Source organism: Pimephales promelas, chromosome 15, assembly GCF_988280905.1.
Source record: "Pimephales promelas chromosome 15, fPimPro1.hap1.1, whole genome shotgun sequence".
In the NCBI taxonomy this organism is placed as follows: Eukaryota; Metazoa; Chordata; class Actinopteri; order Cypriniformes; family Leuciscidae; genus Pimephales; species Pimephales promelas.
Genome location: NC_142783.1, coordinates 31,232,714 through 31,257,758, shown reverse-complemented (window position 1 = coordinate 31,257,758; position 25,045 = coordinate 31,232,714). Strand labels below are relative to the sequence as shown.

Genomic DNA, 25,045 nt, shown 5'->3' with positions numbered 1-25,045 from the left:
CTGTTACCCCTCTCTTCCTTTCTCTGCCTCATTTGATTTAATGGGCTTCTCCAGCGCTCTGAAGATGTTCCTCCTGCCCACTCAGCTCACATCTCGTTACATTTCCAAGAAAGCAAGGTCGTTATATGTATTCGCACAGATCAGCTGTCACAGGACTGTGAAGGTGTCCCAGTGTGTTTAAGTGAGGTAATGATGAGTATTCCTAAGTCAATCTTGTCTCAAGATTTCTAAGGCACATTTTAATAAAAGCTACTTAAATACCAATTAATTGAACTAAATCCTGGCTTAATCTAATCCCTGTCTGTGAAACCAGGCCTATATGTGTTTTACGTTAGAATACTGAATCAATACATACTGTCACACTTTATGCCCCAAATAATACCATGACAGGCAGTTTTCAAAGCAGATCTTGATTTTTGCGTTTTATTATAAAAGGAAAAGAAAGGCTTATTCATTAAAGCATAATATTTTTCTCCTACGTATATTACACTACTACATACAATGCAAATAATCTTCATATTTCATATACATATAGATCTGATCTCTGAATGCATTCGTGTGTACAGTGAGCCGAACTGGCCCTGACAGAGTCTATATTCATAGAATACATTCCATGGGGAGGGGGCTAGCGGAGGGGTGCAGGGGTGCGGGACGGCGTGCAGCGGGAAAACAAAGTCTCAATGTCCATTTCTATGGAATGGATGCGTATCTTCCCATAGAAACGGCAGGGAAGAGAGTGCTATGGCCCTTCGGTGAAATAAAAAAATACTGTCAGTAAATATCCCTGTTTTAGCGGGGATCACTCAAGCCTCCACTGTCATCTCTATTAAAGAAGTTTTTATTAAAGAAAATGCCTTCCTTCCACTTTCTCTTTTGTCTTCTTTCCTTGAAGGGTATAGTTCACCCAAAAATTAAAATGAACCTGTAATTTATTCACTCTCAAGCCATCATCAGTACTGTGATTGCCTTTATGTGAACATATAAATTTATTCTTTCAGCCAAACACCATCTGTGTTATATATATATATATATATATATATATACATATATATGTATGAAGAATTCAGATGCAAAAGCCTCTAAGTGCCATTTGAAAATTTCTTCTAGAATGATCATTTTTATCAAGCTTGTATATTTAATTTCAGTAATTTCACTTGAATTGTCATTTAAGTGAAATTACTGAAATTAAATATACAAGCTTGATAAAAATGATCATTCTAGAAGAAAATTTCAAATGGCACTTAGAGGCTTTTGCATCTGAACTCTTCATACATATATATATATATATATATATATATATAAGTTCAGTGATTCAGGTAGTTTTAGTCTTACTCGGGTAGATTCAGTTTTAATATATTTTATATACATCTTTATTTATTGTTATTCTTATTTTTTATGCATGCTAGTTTAATTCCTATGCATCTGTTGAAGTTATTTTGATTATTTTAATTACTTCTATAAAGGACTTTGAATTACAATTCAGTACGAAATGTGCTTTATAAATAAACTAATAATATATCTCCGACTCTGTTTGTCTGAAAGAAGAAAGTCATATCCTCATAGGATAGCTTGAGGGTGAGTAAATCATGGGCTAATTTTCATTTCGGGGTGAACTAACCCTTTAAACAATCAAACCGTTCCCTCTTTTTTCTCTAAGGCTGTCACATGTTGGATGGATGCTGATGTCTGGCTACTCGTTCACAGGTCAAAGGTCAAAGGTCATGCCATGGGGATGGACACGGCCCCGTTGGCTCTGCTCCGGCTGCGCGTGTGGACGCTGGATTCGGTGAGCTCCTCGCCGTGCTCCTCCGTCTTCTTGTCGGCCAGGGTGGTGAGGAAGCGCAGGGTGACAGTGTCCCACTCCTCGGGGAGCAGCAGCAGGAGGAAGCCCAGGCAGATGATGCAGGTCGCAGCCAGACGCACCACGCTGAAGATCACCTCATGCTTCAGCACGTCGATGGCTGAACACAGAGGTAGAAAACAGACAGTTTCTCTTAAAAAAAATTGACTTCTTCAATTCTTGTCAGTTTCATATGGTTTTGGGCATTTCAATTTAATCTTAAAGGGATAGTTCACTTTGAAATTAATTTTTGAGATGTAGGTGAGATCCAAGATGTAGGTGTCTTTGTTTCCGCAGTAGTTTCAATTTTGATATTTTTAGGTCAAACCGTTCTTGTCTGTCAGTCATATAATGCAGGTCTATGGTCACCACCTCAAAGAGCATGCACAGAGAAGTCCAAATTAAACATGATTTAATGACAATTAAAATGTGAATTTGTGTCCACACACTGTCTAAACAGTGTGTGAGACTTAATGACTCTAGCAAAGTCCTCTCTGCCATGCAACCAATTAACTCCTGTGAAATAAAAATCATTACCGTTAATAAAGAAATGATCAGCACTAGTTGCTGATATTTTAGGGCGAGTTCTCTTTAGATGAATAGTAATTGCCATCGAGTGCCAGTTTGCTGACTTCAAAATAAATGCGAACTTTAACTATTTGTGCTAATGAAGGCAAAAATCGAATCAAATTCATAGCCTCGGCTATGAAAATGTGAAATTGTTTATAACAATAAAATGTATCTACACATTCACATTCAAAATTTAGCACACAGTCAAACTTGAAGCATTAATAACAAATGAATCATACTATTTGTTGCAAGCGAATCTTTCTGAACAAAAGATCTAACACACTGACCTCGAAAGACAAGCACCATCTTAAAGCATTTACTGTCGCCTTGGCAACCTCTTTGTCGCAGTGCAGTCGTTTGCTTTGAGTCAAGGCACTCAGTTATAATAAAGTTTCATATTTCGTTTTAGGGGAGGGTTTGTGGTCATAAATACAGTAATGTGCAAAAGTCTTCGGCAAAAAAAGGGTTTTAAGACAGTTATTTAAACATTTAGCTGTAGTGTCAGTAGGAAATATCAGTTTACATTTCATCATATAAAGTGATCGAGTCTCTTCAGAAAATGTTGAAAACTGCTCAACTCATATGGATTCGTTTTACGATCTCTTTATGAACTTTTTGAAGCGTCAAAGTGGTAGTTGCGTAGCTGTCAATGGATCTTCATTTGTGTTGTGAAGCTGAACGAAAGTCTTATTGAGAGTATAACAACATGAGAGTGAGTGAATGATGATATCTGGATTCATATGTGTATATGGTGTACAGCATAAACTCACGCACCTGCGTTGCCTGGAACACTGAGTAACGTCCCGATGGATATGAGAATAGGATATGTGAGTACCACTCCTACATTGACCAGGATGTTAAATACTACAACAGAGAGAGTGAGAGAGAAATAAGAAACAGGGACTTTATGCAATGGTTTGTTGGCTCATATAGAATCTTTGTCATTCAGTCCTCTCCAAGTGGCTAAATACACTGAGAACATCACGTGATTTGAACGAGTGACAAAAGTTAATGGATATCACATTATCCCTAAAACACCGTAGAGCCACAGAGCTCCGGTTCAGCTCAAATATACAGTAAATATAAGTGGATCTGTTACTATATCAAGCTTTACACATCTGACGCAGCACATATTGGATATCAAAGAAATGCTACTTCGACGTGTAAACTGATGATTCTAACCTGATTTCTCTTGCTTACTATGCACTAAAAGCACTCTTGGAAGTGTACTTGAGGGTGGTATTTGATCTACTACAACACTAACTCACATCTGAACATGCAGTGATCAAATGGTAAACCATCAGCAAGATTTAACGGCAGTAAATTTATACAAACTTGTTTGGCATGAAATGGTATATATCCGAGTTAAACAGCTTCTCGAACAAGAAAAAGTGCCGGATGGGACCTGATTTTGTCCATCAGGAATTGAGCGGATGGTTGTGGTTTGCTATTGGTGGATCTCTTGTGATTGACAGGTTGTCCCGCCATCATGTAGTCAAAATAATCCCGTTCACATGGATCCAAGAAAATGACTAAAAACACCATCTTATGCTGTCAGGCCAGTAGATGGCGATGTCACTTTGTTAAGAAACACGGTGCTTCTATACAGTAGACTAAACGCGTAATATGCATATGCATGATGCCACCGTTATCACAAATTTGCGTTTTTGTAGATTACACGGAGACGATAATTGACTTGCGCTTTGAAAGTGCATAAAACGTTTTCCGTTTTTAGTTAAAAAAAAACTGTGTCGCATAAACAAGCATATTATGTTTGGCGACAGTTCATCTAACCCTAATTGATGGAGTTTGTAGCTTTTCATTTCTTAAACAACCATCTAGGAAGACGCATCATGGCCATATTCCAGGATGACAATGTCAAGATTCATCAGGCTCAAATTGTGAAAGAATGGTTGTGAGGAGGAGCATGAAGAGTCTTTGGGATGTGCTTGAGGAGACTTTACAGAGTGCTGGACTTTAGCATTATCAATACAATACAAAAAAAATGATCCACCTCTTGAAGGAAACAAATGATGTGATGTTATTTCCATCAAGATCTTGTATTGACAAACAGCAACTTTTTTAGCTTAGTGAAGAATCAGTTATTTCCATAATCCCATGTTACCTAGCCAAAGGCTGGCCACGCCACAGAGGTAACCCCATGGCAAAGACGAGAGGGAACCCCAGTGCTCCACTTTGGTGAAGTACAGGATAAGGGGAACACAGGAGATGAAGATAAGATTGAAAAAGCCCATCGTGGAGAAGAAATGAGCAGCCTCTCCCAAATTGGCACTGCCGAGGAACATCTTAAACAGCACCTGGGTATTACAAAGAGGTTATGCAGTAAAAGCCTATCAATACTAAAGGAGTCTTAATGCTCGTCAAGGGGTCTTCTGGGAATCAGTATTTTCAGCTGAGCAGGAAAACTGACCTTGTAGAGAGCAGAAGTGGAGGCGGAGCCAACTGCCAAGGCCACTCCCATAAAGGAATCCCCATGGAAACCATCTGCATACGCCATCATCACGATGCCTGTGATAGCCATAATGGCAGCCACAATCTAAAAGGAAAGATTACAAAGATATTATTAATCAATGAAGCCTTCAAAAAAGCAATTGAGGTTTATACTAAAATAAACAGTGCGGTCGAGTTTACGATTTTGATTTGCACTTGCCAGCTTTCGTATTTGAGCTAAAAATATAAAACTGTTTTCTAGGAGTAATTAGCCTAAGATCCAGATCTAAATTTAAACATCAAGTTCAATGAAAGTCAAGAATTCAGACATACTGTAAGCATAATAATAGCTTTTTTTTTTTACTTGACCCCCCATTTGTATCTATTAAAAATCACTTCTCTATAATTGTCAAGCTCCAATTTCATGAATCATTTAATATATCAACAGGTACAGTGGTGCTTATAATGCAACTCATTTCAGCTTACTCCCTGAAATAATGGCGATTCATCCAAATTAGATGTAAAGTATATATATGTAAAGGATAATGTAAATCAGCCAGTCACTGTCACAAAATAAACCCTGACAGCGTGATCAGTCTCAATGCAAAACACATGTGGCCCAAAAGGGTTATTTCATGATCAAGCCGATCCTGCTAATTAAATATTCACCAAATAAAGTAAATATCAGTTTTTAGCAATCTCATGTTAATCTTGAGTACCTTTTTGCTTCCTTCATATCTCTGAAGAGTCTTTAGTTTGATCAGATTTATAAAAGACAGATACGCTGTACCAAGTCGACGGCTTGCACGTTGATGGGCGTTGCTCTCGCTCAGGGGTGTGTTTCCCGTACAACGACATAACTCGCTGCTTAACTACCATTGAAGAACTAGCTAGCTAGTAACTGTTTGAGATTGAATTAATGCTAGATGTTTTGATATAAATTACAGACATGGCTTCTGAGGAATATTTCTATTTTTTCAGTTATTTCGCTTTATTTACAAATTTAATCATAGGCTCGTTCTTGCATAGTAGAGCACATTCGCACATGCGCAGCAGCGCAGTCTTCAAAAACTGTGCTTTTGGCCATGTTTAGCATGAGAAACTCTTTAGCAGTGTAAATAAGTCAGAATGCATGAAATAGCATTTGACATCCCCTTTTAAAGCAGTTAAGACAAGAGCTGAGCTGAATTTGTGGTGAATTTGTGGCCATCAAGTGGTTTAAAATAGAACAAAGTCAAATGCACATTTTACCCCGGTGTGCCTTTAGCCCCATTTTACGCTATTTATTTATTGAAATAAGAATGAAAACCAAATTGAAGGACTAAAAGCCAAGAATTTAGAGGTTATCCCATTCATCCCATTCCTGAGATACAAATAAAAATGTCTACACTCTTCAAAAAAAGGGTTCTATATATGTAGCACAGGGTTCTTTACTCAACTCCAAATGACATTTTATGCTAAAAAAAGGTTCCATAATGACACGAAAGAACCCGTTTGGCACAAAGGTTCTTTATAAGCTATTATTCATTCATATATTACATTATTCTGCAATGTTGTAGTTGTAATTAAATTATTGTTTATTAAACTTAATATCACATTTTAATCATGTTGATTTTTGGAGGAGAAAATCTGAAATGGCACTCTTCGTGGTATATTGATTAACTACATAAAATTATATAAATATTTACATTTTCTAACCCCCATATCTTGAATTTTGATATAGAACATTTTAGGGGTTCCAAATACGTATCGATTTAGAACCTTTTAAGGTTCTATATAGAACCTTTTCTTCTAAGAGTGTATGTAAACATTATAGCGCCCTCTATGGCCATTCACATTGAAAAATTAGTCTGCTGAATTTTGAATGGCTTTTCGGAAGCCATTTTTTAAAGCATTTCACCCAAATACATTTCTTGCCAAATTTTAGCTTCCTTGATTGCTAGAACGGTTGCTGAGGTAAACATTGTGTTAATGCTTAGTTAGAACGCTAATTTAGTAAGTAGACATGAACTGAGATGCAACTAGCTGAGTAATAGTCAGGTTTATTCCACCTACCCGCACACCCATGAAACGATCTTTGAGGACAATCCACGACAAGAGGAAGACAAAGGCCTTGTGGCAGCAGTAGAGCGCTGACACGTCCGTGGCGGTTAGTTTTCTCAGTGCTAACAGGTACAGGTAGTTAGTCAGCGTCCACAAGATGGAGAAAGGCGCCGTTCTCTTCAGCAACACCTTCAGAGACATCCCATCCTCTCCAAACAACCGACTACATTCCCTACATCATGAAATGAGAGGAACATGTCTTGCTTACTTTGATAATGTACATGTCAACTGTAAACAGGCAGAAGAACAAATGAACTGAACTGGCGTAAAGACTAATACATTATTAGCAAAAAAGGGTTAAAATACAAACATTACTTTCTTTGCAGAAATTAAAACGACTAAATGAAAAATAACTGTCCAATTATTCTAGTCATGTTTTATTCTTGACTGTCCAGCTCCTTTCCCCCTTCAACTTCAGAAGCCAAAATATTTCCACACGTCAGCTTTTAACGAGTGTGTTTGGATCTCGCGTGCCATCATCGACCCTTGCTTTAGGGCAGGGATGGGCAACTCTGGTCATGGAGTGTCATTGTCCTCCAGAATGTAGCTCCATCCCATTCCCCAATCAAACATACCTAAAAGTTTAACTAAAATCTTCAAAATTACAATCAGATGTGTTAGGCTAGGTCTATAGAGCTGAACTGCAGGACAGTGCAGAGTGTCCCATGCCTGCCCTAGGGGAACTGTCTCTCTAATAGGTGTACAGTTGCCTGTCAGCTTCTATTGTACTTCCTATTCAAACGTGCTTTCGTTTATTGAGACCTGAATTTCTGAATGGGCGTCTGTTTTTCTCTGGTGGTGGCCACGTGCCCAGAGTAGTAGAGCGGGAAGAAGAGAATGTTCCAGTTGGTGCTGAACCATGTGATGAAAAAGGGACAGGAGAAGGACTTGAACGTGAGCTGAACCACTTGTGTGGTGCCGACCCAGGACGAGGAGATGCACAGGACCACCAGTAAGCCCCCCAGCACCTTGAGCACGGTGTGGGCACAGGTCTGATATGCGCTGGCTTCTCCGCTGGTTTCACTGCCTGGAGTCTCTGCATGTGATTCTGAGCCCCCCTCTCCTGCAACACAGAGATCAGTATTGCACCATTACAGCACACATTATACATCCTGGCCTCATTATCTCCGTTGTAATATATCTGGATTATGAAATCCCTTGTGTTTTATATTTGTTCTGCAGCTGCAACTGTGCTTAACATAGTCCATTCAAATGTTATTTTGTAGATAATTTCCCAGTTAACGGGGAACATTCACACTAATGTTTTGAGAAAGGTATTTAAATGTCAAGATAAAATGTTCTTAAAATAACATCTATAGAACGTTCTTATAACATCAATATTTAATATGCGTTCTAGAAAACATTCTTAGAACAACGTTCCTTATGATATTAATATTTGCTGGATGTTAACGTTAATGTTTTTAGATTATTACAAATAAACTTTCAAGGTAGGCTATGTTATATTCTGAGAACGAAAAGTTAGGAGAACGTTGTACTAACATTAATTGCAACCAGAACACTGGATATTTTAACATTTTAGAAACATTGCAATTCAATTTTCCTAATGTTTTTAGAACATAAATTTGTCAGCATAAATTTATTTACATTTTTTAAGTGTTGTGGTTTTTATAAACGTGACTTTTACAGAAATGTACTGTAACATATAAAAGTGTACTTTTTTTTTAATTATTAACAACTACATGAAATACAAAGAACAGAACAAACACCAGAGGAGACAAAAAGAAAGAAAGAAAAAAGTTAACAATAATAATAATAATGCAAGAGAGGATAGTCATATCCACCTTTTTCTGTTCTAAACAATACGCGCTGCCATGACGACGATGCCGGTAGTCTTTTTTGCCATGTGTTAGATTGTGTCATCCCACATCGCTAAACGAAATCGAAAAAAAAAACATTCATCAAATGTGATCTGATCACGTTGTTTTTTATTAAATCACAGATAAAAACTAAATGAACGTTTTTCTTTGCGATAGCTGATGCATGACTGGACGATCTCCAGCCATAGATATATACACTAGACCTCACCTTGCATACGGCAGTTCATTAGAACGAATGCGTCAATAGAGCCGCCATCTTGAAACAGGGGAGCCCCTCCACTTTAATGCATCAGCGTCAATGTAGTAGACACAGGTCTAACGCAAATAAAATCACCATAAATCATCATGAATGCGATTTTTTTCTTGTTTTTTTGGTTTGTTCCAACGGTCAGACATGTATTTATCATTGATTCCAGAAAGAAAAAAATTTTTTTACATTTTTTTTTTAAAATATCTTCCTAGTTCAGATTGCATCCGTGAACTTCATACGCTGCACAAAAGTCCGCCACTATCAATGAATTCGAAGTAAAGGCAGAGATAGCAGCGTTACCTAGCTACTTCCTATGACAAGACCCCTGTTCCAAGATGGCGGCGGTTTTGACGCATGCTTAGAACCCCCAGGTGAGGTCTAGTGTATATGTCTATGGATCTCCAGCAAACATCCGACAGTCTCTATCCCGACTGCTACAGAATAACAGTTCTAAAAGGTTAGGCTGGTTAGCCCCTTGACTCCTGCTACGTCTGCTCTCAAAGATGCATAGGCTATTTCTAACTCAGGCTTGTGAGGTTAGGCATAATAACGTCACGCCGAGTTTCATTCGTGAGACCAAAGTCCAGATTGCGCGCTGTCGCCTCCGTCATGATCATCTGTTTACTATATACTTCTTATTTATTAAAACCAGGCAATTGGTTGATGAAACATTGATTGAAATTAAGATACAATTAGTGAAAAAAGGACAGCAGGAAATAGAAAACCGTCCAGTCATAAAAAGGTGGATACATAAAGGATTTAAAAGTGTACCAAGTCTTTAGTACACTTAAATGTACGTCACTCATTGTTGTGTCACTCATTGTTTACACGGAGATTTCGGAAGTTTTACCTTTCACTGTTATTAAGATCTAAACATATTTAGATATACGGGAAATTGCAATGGAAGACGATTTCGATTTATCTAAATATGTTTAGTGAAAGGTAAAACTTCCGAAATCTCGATGTAAACGATGAGTGACGATACGCACGTGATCACTTCCGGCGTCACGTTGGACGTGGTTCAGTTCACTTCAGATATTAACAAGAGGTAAAACGAAATACTGTTTGTTTTCTCACACTAACCTCTCGTTTTGTGTCTTAGGCCCTCAGTGTGTACTTACATTTACGAGTCATTAAATCATGTTTAATTTTGACTTCTCTGTGCATTAGTTATATGACTGACAGACGAGAACGGTTTGACCGAAAAATGTCAAAATTGAAAATACTGTGGAAACAAAGACACCTACATCTTGGATGCCCTTGAGGTAAGCTAAAACATATAAAAAATTAATTTCAAACTTTGTTTCTAACTATGCTTAGCCAAAAACCTGAAAACCATTCCTTTGTTACTCTGCAAACACTGATATTTATGGCAGGAAATGCAAATATACTTAAGTTTGTTGTACTTTCTTTCTTCTTTCTGTTCTTACCTGCAGTATAGCGACAGTGTTCTGTTCCTGTCTATTACTTGGTCAAATTTTGGAACAGAGTACAGGCTATTTTTAGACAGGGTTAGGAAATGCTAATTATGTGCTTTGTTGACGTGATTTATTCATGAGAAATTCACCAATACTTCCTCGTGCAGCTGCCCCTGATGTTTCTCTGTGGTTCGTACGGATGTATTGATCAGTAGCTGTCGGTGTCAGTTACCTGCAGGTGAAGCAGTAATGCCGGACAGCGTTTAAAATCTGCCTACGTCGCACAGTCAAGCTCTGTCACAAATAGCTTCACAGGGTCATGGAGAAGCATTCACATATAGTGGGATATACATAGAAACTCGACGCCACAGGGCGCCCGCGAAAACATAGGCCATTCAGAAAACATCCCGTCTGTCATCAGGCATGACCTCCTTCATAGAAGCTGTACTGACAACATTACACCTCATTTCTGTCAGGAAACAGACAGACAGGTACCATTTTGCAAACATTAATGTTGCTTTTTAATGTTCTTTGAACCGTGACTTCTCTGTACCGTTACACCCCTAATAGATAGATAGATAGGTAAAAACGATATAAATACTGTTCGTTTTCTCACACAAACCGCTCGTTTCGTGTCTTAGGCCATCAATGTGTACATAACGAGTCATTAAATCATGTTTAATTTGGACTTCTCTGTGCATGCTCTTTGAGGTGGACCCCATAGACCTCCATTATGACTGACAGACAAGAACGGTTTGACCTAAAAATATAAAAATTGAAAATACTGTGGAAACAAAGACACCTACATCTTGGATGCCCTTGAGGTAAGCTAAAACATATCAAAAATTAATTTAATATTGTTAAATAATAAATCTCCCCAAATAAGAAAGCCAAAATGGATGGATGGATGGATAGATAGATAGAGCAGTGGTGAATGGGAGGTGATGGGAGATTGAATAGAGGGGAAGAGCGCTAGTATCACACAGCCAAGATCTGCTGTAGACTGAGAGTGATCATTTTACACCAGACCAGGAATAAAAGATGACATGCGCTGGCCCATGGTCACTAGCTTGCAGTGTGCTGGGTCAGCAAGAATGTCTACACACAGACACACACACAAAGCCAATTTGTTGTTGTGTGATCGTGCTATCAAGCCGTGGATCTCACCCTGATTGAAATACAGTGGAAAAGCATTTATTACTGATCTTTCATTAGTATTAGATTAATGTGTTTATGGTATTGACATAACATGTTCAAAAATAAATCAAAAATTGCGTTCATAGATACAAAGACTTGAGTACTGCAACATTAGTCCACCAAATCACGGCCATGTGGCGCAACATGCAGAGGCATGTAAAAAACAAAACAAACAAACACAGGAAATGCCATCATGATTGGGTGTGGCCCTGTCCCAAATGCACTTACTGTCTTGTGGACTTACAATGGCTGCCGCGTGCACTTAATGTCCATTAAGTCCATGTGACCGTAGGGTGTCCCAAATATCATTTTAGGTTTCAGAAGGGTGCTCGCTACAGGGCCTATAAGTCTCTTAAAATATCAGATCATTTGACCTTTTATGACAAGGCAAGGTTAGTTCAGCCTCTCAAATTATCATGCGATATGACTCCCTAAAATGTATTGACATTTTTTGAATAACATTTCGTGAAATGTGCAAAAATAAAACATTGAAAACAGATATTCTTTTCCATATAAAACCTTTCTAATAAACATATAAAGACTACATAAAGAATAATATACATGAAGATTTCAACTTAGCATTAGGGAAAAGCACTAGCTCAAGTCCTTGGATACTTCCATGAACAGTAAACAAGACACTGACCCTATTTTGCATAATTGATTGTCATATGCCTCAACCTTCCAGACATAAAGATAGGCCTATGTAAATTCAACAGAGTTTGAAAAGCCTATATGAAATCCTGCAATATTCTGTTCTGGTAGAAGCCACAAAACTGCATTAATATATTAGAAAGATGTACTTTAGGTAAGAGCACCTTTGTCCTGTCTGATGTTTAGATGCAACTATCTCAGCAAACATCTGAAATCGCTCAACGACAACTCAACTCAAATTATTTCATTTTTAAAGAGAAAAAAACCCATACCTGACAACTTTTCTAGACATATTTTGGGCTGTAAAAAAGGGCTCCCACAGCGTGCACCCACACTGACAGACTTTTTATATCCTGCGGATATCTTGACTGAATAGCTTAACAACCTGCAGAAACCAACAATACAGGGAACCGCAGGTCCAAGATGCGGAGGCACAGAAATGTCACTTCAATGGTAAATCCCTGGTTTACCGCCCCACTGCGCGTCACAAAATGCTATTGCTATTTTAGAGAGTCAAAAGCATAATCGCTAATATACATTGACTTATGATGAGCAGTTTAGCTGTTGACATATCTCAAGCAGTGACTCTAAAACTAATACACTGTATTTTAATTTTTACTTTTTTGAACTTTATTAGTTCATACTTTTAAAAGGAACAGGAATCGTTTACACCCCAAACATTAAAATTTTGACTTGATTTTTTCACCCTCATATCAGTACAAAAAATGAACCACAATAAAAGGGATAGTTTACCCAAAAAGAAAAAACTTGTCACTAATTACTCACCCTCATGTCATTTTTAAACCTGTAAGACTTTCGTTAAGACTTTCGACAAATTAAGATCTTTTTGCTGAAATATGAGAGCTTTCTGTCCCTCCATTGACAGCAACGCAACTATTACTTTGATGCTTCAAAAAGTTAATGAAGAGATCTTAAAAGTAATCCAAATGATTCAAGTGGTTTAGTCCAAAATTTTCTGAAGAGACTCAATCGCTATACACACACACCATAAAGGATTATTAGGAACACATGTTTAATTTCTCATTAATGCAATTATCTAATCAACCAATCACATGGCAGTTGCTTCAATGCATTTAGGGGTGTGGTCCTGGTCAAGACAATCTCCTGAACTCCAAACTGAATGTCAGAATGGGAAAGAAAGGTGATTTAAGCAATTTTGAGCGTGGCATGATTGTTGGTGCCAGACGGGCCGGTCTGAGTATTTCACAATCTGCTCAGTTACTGGGATTTTCACACACAACCATTTCTAGGGTTTACAAAGAATGGTGTGAAAAGGGGAAAACATCCAGTATGTGGCAGTCCTGTGGGCGAAAATGCCTTGTTAATGCTAGAGGTCAGAGGAGAATGGACCGAATGATTCAAGCTGATTGAAGAGCAACTTTGACTGAAATAACCACTCGTTACAACCGAGGTTTCCTACAAATAGGAAAAAAAGTCTACATTGCAAGAGCTCACCAAAATTGGACAGTTGAAGACTGGTAAAATGTTGCCTGAGTCATGATTTCTGTTGAGACATTCAGATGATAGAGTCAGAATTTGGCGTAAACAGAATGAGAACATGGATCCATCATGCCTTGTTACCACTGTGCAGGCTGGTGGTGGTGGTGTAATGGTGTGGGGGATGTTTTCTTGGCACAATTTAGGCTCCTTAGTCCCAATTGGACATTGTTTCAATGCCACGGCCTACCTGAGCATTGTTTCTGACCATGTCCATCCCTTTATGGCCACCATGTCCCCCTCCTCTGATGAATACTTCCAGCAGGTTAATGCATTTCATTTTTGGGTGAACTATCCCTTTAAATCTGAACCTAGAATTAGTCAGAAGCTTTAATTTATAGGCATTTATTGAAACTAATAAAATCAATCAGCTTGTCTGAGACCAATCCAGTATGTACCAAAATTTGGATTTAAAAAAAAAAATCTTCAAGACATCAGTTATTATTGTAAATTGAGCTACTACTTCAGATTTGCATAACGGCACTACCGGGAAGTTTTAAAAACTGCAACCAGTAACATCACAATCCCATAATGCAACTGTGCGTGCTGGATGGCCACAACCACAGTCAACACCAAAACACAACTAAAGTCATTAGACATCCTAATGGACTCTTCTGTGGTAAAACCACATCTTTAACAGTATCCCCGAGGATTGGACTGTTTATTTAACGCTTAACCAAACACAAGCACACAGGCAAGAAACGGCACGATTCACACAATCTTAAGCACAAACACATTTTCAATGAAACACAGACGTTTACAGAATTTTTGTACAGCATAAACTTAGATTAACAATGAAAACAAACACTGAAAATGAATTATCACTCCTGTTTGTCCCTCCAGCCTAAATGTATTTATGAAGAGATAACACTAAATGCAAGATAAACAATTGTATTTGTATTAAATAATGTTTATTTTTTTAAAAAAAATGCTCACTGTTAAAGTTGGTTAATGCATGAACAAATGAGACTTTATTGAAAAGTGTTACTCTGAAAACCCCACAGCATCATGAAACCTGTATCATGCTTAAATAGACAAACCGTACATCATTAAATAAAAGGTAATTTAATACTGAAAATGTGATATAAACTGCTGAGGTGGCTCCTTTTCTGCTTAGTTGCAAACACACAAAGCTCTGAAACTGAACACACACACACACAGAAAAACACACTCAACACATTTCACACCATGATTTTGTATTTTTTCCTTTCTTACGTACACAATCTTTCCTTACTCAAACACACACTAGTTTAGCTATCTGACTGAGAATATACATACTTATAATAATAATTACTAGCTTAACCATTACCCAAACTCTAACACTAGTCCTAAACTAAAACTTTTTTTAAAAAAAAAAAAGGTTTCAAATAAAAATACATTTTTGAACAATTTTTAACCTCATCTTCAAGGGAAGTTTTGCTCAGATTTAGCTAATTTCTGGGGACGACTTTGTATTCAGAAACACACAAACATTGCGCTTTACCTTCAGAGATGGGGCAGGTGAGCACCTGGGCGCTATAGGAGCTGAGAGGGGCCACTCGGGCCGAGTGTTTCTTCATTCTATCCTCCTTCCCGAGCTTTTGGAAATGTGTGTGTGTGTGTGTGTTCGAGTGAGCAGCACGGCTCAACTCCTCCGACAAACCCACTTCATCCCCACGCGCATCTCTCCTGTCACTCCCACAGTCTCTTTCTTGTTCCTCTTGATATCTTTTACTTTGCTCTCTCTGCTAACTGAACTTCTCTTTCTCTCTGGCTCTCACACACTCTCAACGTGACATAAAATCGCACAGTTTTGCTCTAGTGTAGATGCTGCAGTGTCATGCTGCTATCCTGCGTCTCCTAGGGAGACTGGGCTTCAAGTGTGTGTGGAATGCAATCATCCCCTTCATATCTCTCTCTGTCTCTCTCTCTGTCCCCGCCTCTTCTCCTACTCAGAGTATCCTTTGCTGTGTTTGGAAGGTAACCAAGCAGCTCGGGCTAATTATGCTGCATTGGCCCCTCTCCCCTTATTCTCTTCGTTCTTTCTGCTTTTACAGTCTGCCTTTTTTCAAGTCGGTTCTATATTTACAGCATCCAGTGGCTTGATAAAGCCAGTTAGACAAAGATGAGTGATTTAGTAGAGTAGAAAAGTAGCTTTTTTTTTGCTCTCTCTCTCTCTCCTTGCCCAATCACATTCTTTTCTTCATCAGCACTTGTGCTCCACTTGAAGGCCCTTCACAGCTTGCTTTAGCAGAGGTCTCATCTTGCTGTCTGAGTCTCTGTAGCGTAATGCTAATAAAACCGAGTACATAGCCTTGTGGGACTCCATAAAAAGTCTTGTCTTTGAAAATTCTGTGCTCTTAAAGGGATCGTTCAATCAAAAATTAAAATTCTGTCAGTATTTACTCACCCTCATGTTGTTCCAACCCCGTAAGACCTTCATTCATCTTCGGAACACAAATTAAGATATTTTTGATGAAATCTGAGAGCTGGATCACTCCTCCATACTAGTCCATAGGTTTCTTGAGGAATTGAAACTTGCCGGCCTCGAAAAGTTATTAAAGACATCGTTAAAATAGTCCAAGTGACTACAGTGGCTCAATCTTAACGTTATCAAACGACAAGAACACTTTTCTGTCAATATCTTTGCTGTGTTTGCAGCACATGCATACAACCCAGCAGTGCATTGAGAGAGAAATCTTAAAAGACAGCTTATATTTTCGCAGTTCAAGTCTAAGATTATATTCACATTTACTTGATGATGGATTGTGTCAGGACTGAATATATTTTGTGAATTGTGATGCCATGGAGAAAATTAAACCACAGCTTTTTTAATGACTTAACTTTTCTCTCGCCGAGTGATTTATGATTAATATATTGCACTCACTAAACTATAATCTACTTCCATTAAAGAGCCCCTATCATGGATTTTTGAAAATTAATGTTCATGTAGCGTGGAATATAGCTCTAAGGGAATGAAAACATCCTGCAAAGATTTATAAATCTGAAAGTGCACCGTATATAAAGTTATTGTCTTTCAAAAGTGAGAGTCGACTCTGGGTCTATGAAATGAATTGCTTTTGAAATTAGTCATTAGCTGTTTCGTAGTGACGTAGATACGAAACATTAGCTCATTGGCCGCTCCCAACAACTGCGCACGCAGACGGAAGTGCAAACTTGAAGTCTAACACATTCAAATACTTCAGCTGCAACGATACCACAACAGTATAGCCCGAACCTTGTGTCCTCATCATTTTAATGACAAATCATTCAAAAATATAAACGAATCAAATGTGGATTCGCAAGTCGGTTGTTCCCGAAGGAGGGCTCAGTATCCAGTGTATATGGATCAGGTTCGTCCTCCTTCGAATCACAATCTGTAAGTAATATTAATAATGTTTGCTGTTATGTTTTCTGTAGCATGCACAATATAGTTATATTGTGTTTTGTGTGTTGTGTACACTCCGCGCAGCTTCTAAGCAGGGTAAAGTTAGTTTTGTTTTTGATATTCCCCAGATATTCACTAAAAAATGGCAATTACCTCCTAAACGACTTAGCCAAAATTTATTTAAACACCATTGCCGCTAAAAAGGCAAGGCTAACAATGTTTCACAAGCTTAATTTTCCGTATTTTCGCTCTATATAATAAGCACTGCCCCTCAAAAGCCGCCGCATTGTGAGTTTCGCCGGGAAAGCTCGCTCTTGACGGAAACGCGAGTAAGGGACCGTGTGGAAAGTGCACTTTTTCTGACACATTTGTTCATACACCGTTTACAATTTTCAACACTTGACAAGCTATAATCCATTAATGGTGATGGCCGTTCCATTTCCGACAATCTCTGCCTACGGTTTACCAATAACAACTGACTGGGTCATTTGACCAATCGCCGCAGGTTCGCGTCACTCAAAGGAGGTGTTTGGGAAAATGAATCGTCGAACGAATCATTTGGGAGTCGTTGAGCAAATCAGGCAAAAATAAATGCATATTATAAGACAAATAAAGTGTTTTTTATCCTTGCATGCACGTTAAACTGTTTTTGGGAACTCCGAAAACAAAAATAGGAACATTTCAAATGCTATGTTAGGAGCTCTTTAAGCGACAGAATTCACTGAAAATAAAAAGCACACACATGGACCTATACTCAGAGGTCTTTTTCTAATGGACACCTGCCATTTGAGATGCCTGTTGTTTCGTCCCGATGCCCCCTCCTCTCTCGTCCCTGCCATAGCAACGCCTGGCCCTTGTGTTCCACCTTCGGTATTGCCACCGCGGCCTCATTCAGCACCTTTGTCATTTAGATCAGTGCCATGTTCCTCCACCATTGTCCACAGACCTGCTGCGTCCTTTATGCACGTCTATTAGCTGCGTTCTACGAGACGAGTGCGAGACAAGAGTTGTGCACCCACGCGCTGAGTGTTACACACACTTCATAACCAATCGGTCAAAACACCATAAAAGACTTACAAGAGCCGAGGAGCTATATCTCCATAAATATATACTTTCTTGTCTTTATCACTTTAGGCTCAATAAAGATTTCAAAAACTTGGTCTTGGTCTTTCCTGTTAATAAATATGTGAACAACTATAGAAGTCAATTTCCGCAACATTAAAAAAAAAATTAGAATGTCAATTATGACAAAACATTGATTTTAGGAGATTTAAAATCTTGAGATAAAAAGTCATAATTATCTGATAAAGTCAAACTTATGACAGTCAATTACGAGATAAAAAGAATTGTGAGATAATTATGACAAAAAATAGAAATTATTTATGAGATAGAAAGTCATAACTGACAATATTGTTTGATTTTTTTTTTTAATGAAATAATTGTTTATCTCATAATTAAGACTTAGTATCTCATACTTTTGGCTTTTTATCTTATAATCATGACTTATTTCATAATTAGAATTTTTATCTCATAATTTTGACTTTTTATTGCCCTAATAATCAAGGCATTTTAGCATTGATCATTAAACTAAATTACTGAATTTTCATGCTTGTTCTGTTGTCAAATGTCTTACTGGTTTTCACATAGAGGCTTTGCATTAAATGTTTATTTTGAACTTTATATGAAGAATAACTACAGTATATTTGACATTAAATGTCCCTACTATGTCTTTAAGTACTATTTATAACAACACATAAATTACAGTACACATTAATAATATTATCACATAATACAGTCAAATGAAATTAAATGTATAGGCAGCGCAACTCTATCTAGACTATGAGCTCCGCCTCCACTTCCGTTCTGTTATTTTGAAACCGCTGGTGCTGCGGTTCTGCAGCTGGATATATCTCACATTTTCAGATAATTAGCTATAAAAACATCTTGCAGTTTAAACCAATGATTTGGATCTAGGGATCAATGTTCAGCTGGTTAGTTTCATTAGTTTAAGGTAGGGGCGTTAAGTGTCAAACACTTGTTGCTATACGTGGTTGAAACCAAAGTCCTTCTAGGCAAGTCATGCCACTCGGGAGCCATCTTGGCAACGCCTCCGGGCAGCTATTTTGGACTAACAAGACCAGGCTCCTATCTAAATGAATGGGCAGAGAGTCAAACTTTCACTGGTCACCAGGACAAAACAAGTGCATGTACAGAAACAGCAGTAAAATATGATAAAAATCGCTGAAAAATTTTAATGACTTTGCCCCAAAATAAGGTTTAGAAACGCCTTTTTCCCCACAGGTTATACATTTACTACGCATGCGCAAGGGTTCAAGACACCAACTTAATTTGCGTCTCTATCCAGAATGCCGGTGTTGTGCTCTGTGCTCTACAGCACATACATAGAATGTAAGGTAACATATTTGTGGTTAACTACCTTGGTAGTCCGGTGCCTTCATGTTGTTATCTCCCTGATAGGTATATCATACCTCTGTACAGCCACTGTAAAAAGAGAGGAGTGACACCTTGTGTCCAGGCAAAGGGGTTGCAGCTCCTCTCTGAACTCAAACCTTATGATTCGTTGTGGTCAAATAGTCATTCCCGAAACCTAATACTAACCACTGACTGAATTTTAAAGTCTCCTAATTTTTTTTATATTTAATGGAACCTTATAATGAAGTGTTACCAAAATAGTAACTTAAAAATAATAAATACGGAATAGACATATTTAGAAAAACAAAATGAGAATTAAAATTCCACTAAAATAAGTTAAAACTTGAAGTGTGAACATTATTTTTATTTTTTAAGGTGATTCAGGGACGATTACTTCAGAAGTCTGTAAAGTTCCCATGTGAGCCCACAGTTAACAGCGCCGCTCTGCCTAAGAAGATGAGAAGAGTCCCATTAGACTCGTTTCTAAAAATAGCTCTCTAGGCGAGGTGGTCTGCAGTCAAAGAGCGACCGTTGCAGATATAAGATGATCACTGACATCAAGAATAAGAGGTCAGAAGACAACAGATGACACACAGATTTCTGACAAAGCTATGCTGGATGATTCTTTCGTGCTCTAATGAAAAATGGGTTTAAAGCGAGTTTTTTTGGGCAATTAGCAAAATGTTGCAAAAAGTTTCCAGAGCACAAGTCATAAGCATGTTCTAAAGCTTCATCGGTTATTTTAGTCTGATCCGATGTGATCGGGCAAGTTATTGGAAAAGGTAATGGAACATGCAGAATCTCAGACGCTTTTGCATCCAACTACTGTATTCTGATGTGCATTTTGAAAATGCGCAGATAAGTGTGCCACAGAAAAAATAATCCTAAACGGTAAAAAAAAATTGGTAAACTATTGGCAGCTGTGGTTGCAAGCATCATACCGTAAAAATACGGTGTGTTACCATTTTTGAAATTAACAGCTAAATACCGTAATGTCAGCTACAGTATAAAACTTTCATTTAACAGCTATATGCTCTAACACAAAAACAGTAACAATTTTTTTTTACACAGTAGGTCTTAAACCCTGGCCTGCACTCTCTATTCTAATGGGACGTGAGACAAAGGCTTAGGCTACACATTAATTTTTTCCCCCCAAAGATGGTTTCAGTCATTTAAGGTAGTTTTTATCACGCTGATGTAAGTTCAAATATTCGGTTTTTTTAACTAAGTTTGATTTTAGTTAGATATTTGATTTTATAAAAACAGGAGTTTGACGTCATGATTGACAGCTGAGATTGACTGAGCAAAGTAATCACTGAGGCACCAATGGACTTTTTCAGGATTTTTGGTAGGAGATTTTAAGCTTTAACTTTAATTTCTATATTTCGATAACTGTATTTTCATTTCACACCGACATAATTAGTTGTTCAGCATTAAACTGTATACTGCAGGGACCTTGATATCGCGGCTCTACCTCATGTTCATTACTGCACACAGTCTGTCATTGGCATATTTGGGCATTCACTACAATGGAAGAAAGTGAAGTCTATGATGGAAGCGGTCATGTGAATTGTTGTACAACACTGATGTAATGCTTTAGCACAGATGATCTTGAGTTTTGTGTTCATTCAAATGCGCGTTAAGAAACCGCTTTCCCCCCGCATATTTATTATGTGTTGTGAGAACTTGTTGTACAGTTGTACATGTAAGAACACCATGGCATGGCATTATGCATTAAAGGTGCAATATGTAATATTTACAGCTAGTGTTAGAAATGGGTATTGCGGTCCAGTTTTTTTGCTGGCTTTTTGACCTAATTAACAAAATAACAATGTCCAGCAGTGACACCTAAAGGTATGAAGGAGGACTGCAGAGTCTCTTTTGGATACTTTGAGCCTCTTGCATTGTCAAAAAGTCCTAAAGTGAGGAGGAAAAAGTTAAATGATGATACAGGGGATTGAGGATAGAGTAATGCAAGTTACTTTGTTTTTCTGTTTATTTATTGAATTTGCATTTCCAGCCTGTTGCTTATTCATTTCACTTTTGGTGTGAAAAGGCCTTTACACTTGCCAAAATTACAACTTTTTTTTTTTGTTATTAAAAACTAACCAAGCTCAGCACAGTTGAGAAAAAGCAAAACAATAAAATAAATGCAAAAATAATGTAACACATTCATTTCTATAAAAAAAAATAACCAAGTAAAGAAAATGTGTTACTTTTCAGGGATTTTCAGGGGACTTTTCATGCAATATTGTAACAAAAAAAAATATTTTTTAAAGTAACAGTTGTACTTTATTTTACAGCATGTGCACTTATGTGTACTTACTGTGTGTTAGGCCTGGTTAATATAAGGTAACTAAATGGGGTACGGTTAGGTTCCTAATTATAACCCAGTAATTAATACAAGTACTAGTACATGGTGAACATGACTGTAAAATAAAGTGCTACCAAAGTAACTTTCCCCAACACTGGTGCTGAGTCAGGTCTTAAAACACAGTCTCAGGGGAAACATTTCAATGTGACACCTTTGCATAAAAACCTTCTGAAAAAACGTTTTAGCTGATATCAGTCTTTTTTATCTTTTAACTTAGTGCTCATAGAAATAACTTTTTTGTGTCTTCATTTGAAAAGCCATTTCAATCTGATTTTGTTGTTGTTGTTGTTCTAATTTGCATATCTGGCACAGCCCGTTCTGTGTGACGTGCAAATGGCAAAGATGAATCCAGTACAGATTTATTACCATCCATCGTCCTCTGGGACTTCATCACTCACAAATGCATCCACACACATACTGATATTCATTACACATGATTCATGTACTTACTGCACCAGTGCAATATCGGCACACCAGAGACAGGCTCATGTGTTAAATCATAATCCTGCATGCTGCTAACAAAAGCGGAACCTTAAATCTGTCCTGCGTCGAGACTCTTTCGATTGCATTACAATAGACTGAGGGTATTGAAATTCAGGAAAAGCACAGAGACCTATAATTAGGATCCGATCATCACTCTACTCACATTGTCATTTTAAAAGGTGTTTAGTAAATCTGATTTCTCAAATCTAATTTCCATTTTTATTCCTTCATATAACGGTCAAAAGTTTGAAAACATTACTATCTTTAATGTTTTTGAAAGAAGTCTCTTATGCTCATCAAGCCTGCATTTATATGATCAAAAATACAGAAAAACTGTAATATTGTTCAATATTATAAAAATTTAAAATAATGGTTTTCTGTTTGAATTGGCTATACTTTATAATATGTGATGCAAAGCTGAATTTTCAGCATCATTGCTCCAGTCTTAAGTGTCCTTCAGAAATCTTTATAAAAATACTGATTTAATAATCAGTCATTATCAATTTGAGAAATAAATAATGAAATAAATTATATTTTTTTATAACCTGTTAACCATTTTTTAGGATTTTTTTTCCTTTCTTTTTTTCTGAAAGAAATTAATTGGTTACTTGTATTCAGCAAGTATGTGTTAAAGTGAAAAAAGTGATGGTTAAGATTTATATGGTTAGAAAAGATTTCTATTTTGAATAAATGCTGTTCCTTTTAAATTTTTATTCATCAATGAATTCTGAAAAAAAAAATTAAGCAGCACAACTGTTTCAAACATTGATAATAACTAAGTAGCCTATCATATCAGCATATTAAAATGATTTCTGAAGGATCATGTGACACTGAAGACTGGAGTAATGATGCTGAAAATTCAGCTTTGCATCACATAAATAAATTATATTTTAAAGTATATTCAAAAAGAAAACCATTATTTAAAATGGTAATAATATGTCACAATATTTTGATCAAATAAATGCAGGCTTTATGAGCATAAGAGACTTCTTTCAAAAACATTAAAAATGTTTCCAAACTTTTGACCAATACATAATATTATATCCAGTTATTTCATCCCATCCGGACCTATTCTGTTTTATTCTACATTCCATCTTTTTCTAAAACTTAGAAAGTTTAGCAGACTAAATTCTTGTGTCGATCAGATTTATTTATTCTTCATAACTTTTGAACACAGCATGTGTATTCTCCACATTCACATCGTATAGATTCATCGTTCAAGGCCACCACAGTGACACACTTGATCTCGACACGACTATAAGGCTACATTTGTTGTTATCGCGTGTGTATTTAAACACTTACTTTTGTGGCTGGAGTACCCGGGGTTATAGCCATAATAGCCTGTAATTCGTAAAATCCGATCCTCAATGTCATGGAGCCCGTTGGCCGTCACTTGAGGCGCTCGATCCCAGCGGCTGTTCACCTGCGAAGACGCCTTGCCCGGTAACGGTACGTGTGGTGGGCTCTTGACCGGTATGTGTGGGCTCTTGCCCGGTAGGGTCTCCAGGCGAAGGCAAGGCTCCTCTCCCGAATCCTGTATATCCGTGCTGCTCATTTTACCTCGGAACGGGCAAAACGGCAGCTTTCAAGTAACAAGCGATAACCATACGAAACCCGCTGTTGAGAGCATCACCCGAGTCAAATTCCAGCACACGTTTCTTTGAGGAGTCTCTCAGGGTTGTTGTGTGAAACTTACACAGCGCGTTTCGTGCACCAGACAGCAGGGGGCGTTACGCTGCTCCGAGTCCGAACAGATGATAGTAAACACTGGGAGGTCTGATTCATTTGAGCGAATCGGTTCGTTTCAGTGAACAGCTTAATTTTAATTATTGTGGTAAATACACTTTTAGATCGCCTACTGTACTGTAGCCTACTTTAGTAATGCAATTGGTCTGTTTTTTTCGACGACTTTGTAATGTTTTTTTTTTTTTTTTGGTTAAGGTTTTTTATCAGCCACATCACAGTTTTTTCTCCTGTGATTTACAAACGCTGTTCGATTCGGTTTGAATGAATCATTAAAACGAACCTGTTCAAAAGAAGATTCGGATATAACGGAGATGTGGACGCAGTGGAGTGCAGTCGTTACTACAAAAGAGGAGACACGAGTGTGTGTAATGATGATGTTACTGTTAGTTAGCCTCCAGCTTAAAATATTTTAGCAAGATATGTTGCAATGTGCCGCTCAAGGCACTGCATTGACAAAGAATCTCATGCATTTCATACTATTGCATACCAACTAATTGGTCATCTTAAAGACTTGGGTCTAAAAGGAGCCAACATTGAAATATTCAACAAAGAAAAGGTGGGAATGAAAAAGTGGATATGACAGTGAAAAGTGTGTTATATATTTTCTGGAAGATGCTATGTATGTATGTAGCCTTTGTATGAATGTAGGCCTATGTATGTATGATGGACGGACGGACGAACGGATGATGTGATTGGTTACATGGTATAGATAGATCGATAGATAGACAGATAGATAGATAGATAGATTTGCCTGGACACGATTAGCAAAAGTGAAGATACAATGTTTGTCCATTCTTGAATTGCTC

The 25,045-nt window shown here is 37.6% G+C and overlaps 1 protein-coding gene across 2 annotated transcripts; it reads right to left on the bottom strand.

Moving 5' to 3' along the window:
• Window positions 1-1,280: 1,280 nt before the first annotated feature.
• On the bottom strand, window positions 1,281-24,192 carry slc35f4 (solute carrier family 35 member F4). 2 transcript variants are annotated; one of them, XM_039666834.2, is made up of 7 exons: window positions 23,796-24,192; window positions 7,727-8,027; window positions 6,917-7,136; window positions 4,842-4,967; window positions 4,536-4,728; window positions 3,185-3,274; window positions 1,281-1,961 (listed from the first exon to the last, which is right to left on the bottom strand). In XM_039666834.2, exons 1-7 carry the CDS (start codon window positions 24,046-24,048, stop codon window positions 1,720-1,722), a joined length of 1,425 nt encoding a protein of 474 aa, XP_039522768.1. In that variant the 5' UTR covers window positions 24,049-24,192; the 3' UTR covers window positions 1,281-1,719. The 2 variants fall into 2 exon arrangements, with proteins under 2 accessions (XP_039522768.1, XP_039522778.1); XM_039666844.2 differs by lacking the exon at window positions 23,796-24,192 and adding an exon at window positions 15,320-15,675.
• Window positions 24,193-25,045: the final 853 nt, after the last annotated feature.

Coding starts and splice junctions, on each gene's coding strand:
- slc35f4 (XM_039666834.2), bottom strand. CDS start 24,048: ATGAGCAGCACGGATATACAGGATTCGGGAGAGGAGCCTTGCCTTCGC. Junction 7,137..7,726: donor ACGCCCATTCAGAAATTCAG/GTCTCAATAAAC, acceptor TTCATGATGTAG/GGAATGTAGTCGGTTGTTTG. Junction 4,968..6,916: donor ATCGTTTCATGGGTGTGCGG/GTAGGTGGAATA, acceptor CTTTCCTTTTAG/ATTGTGGCTGCCATTATGGC.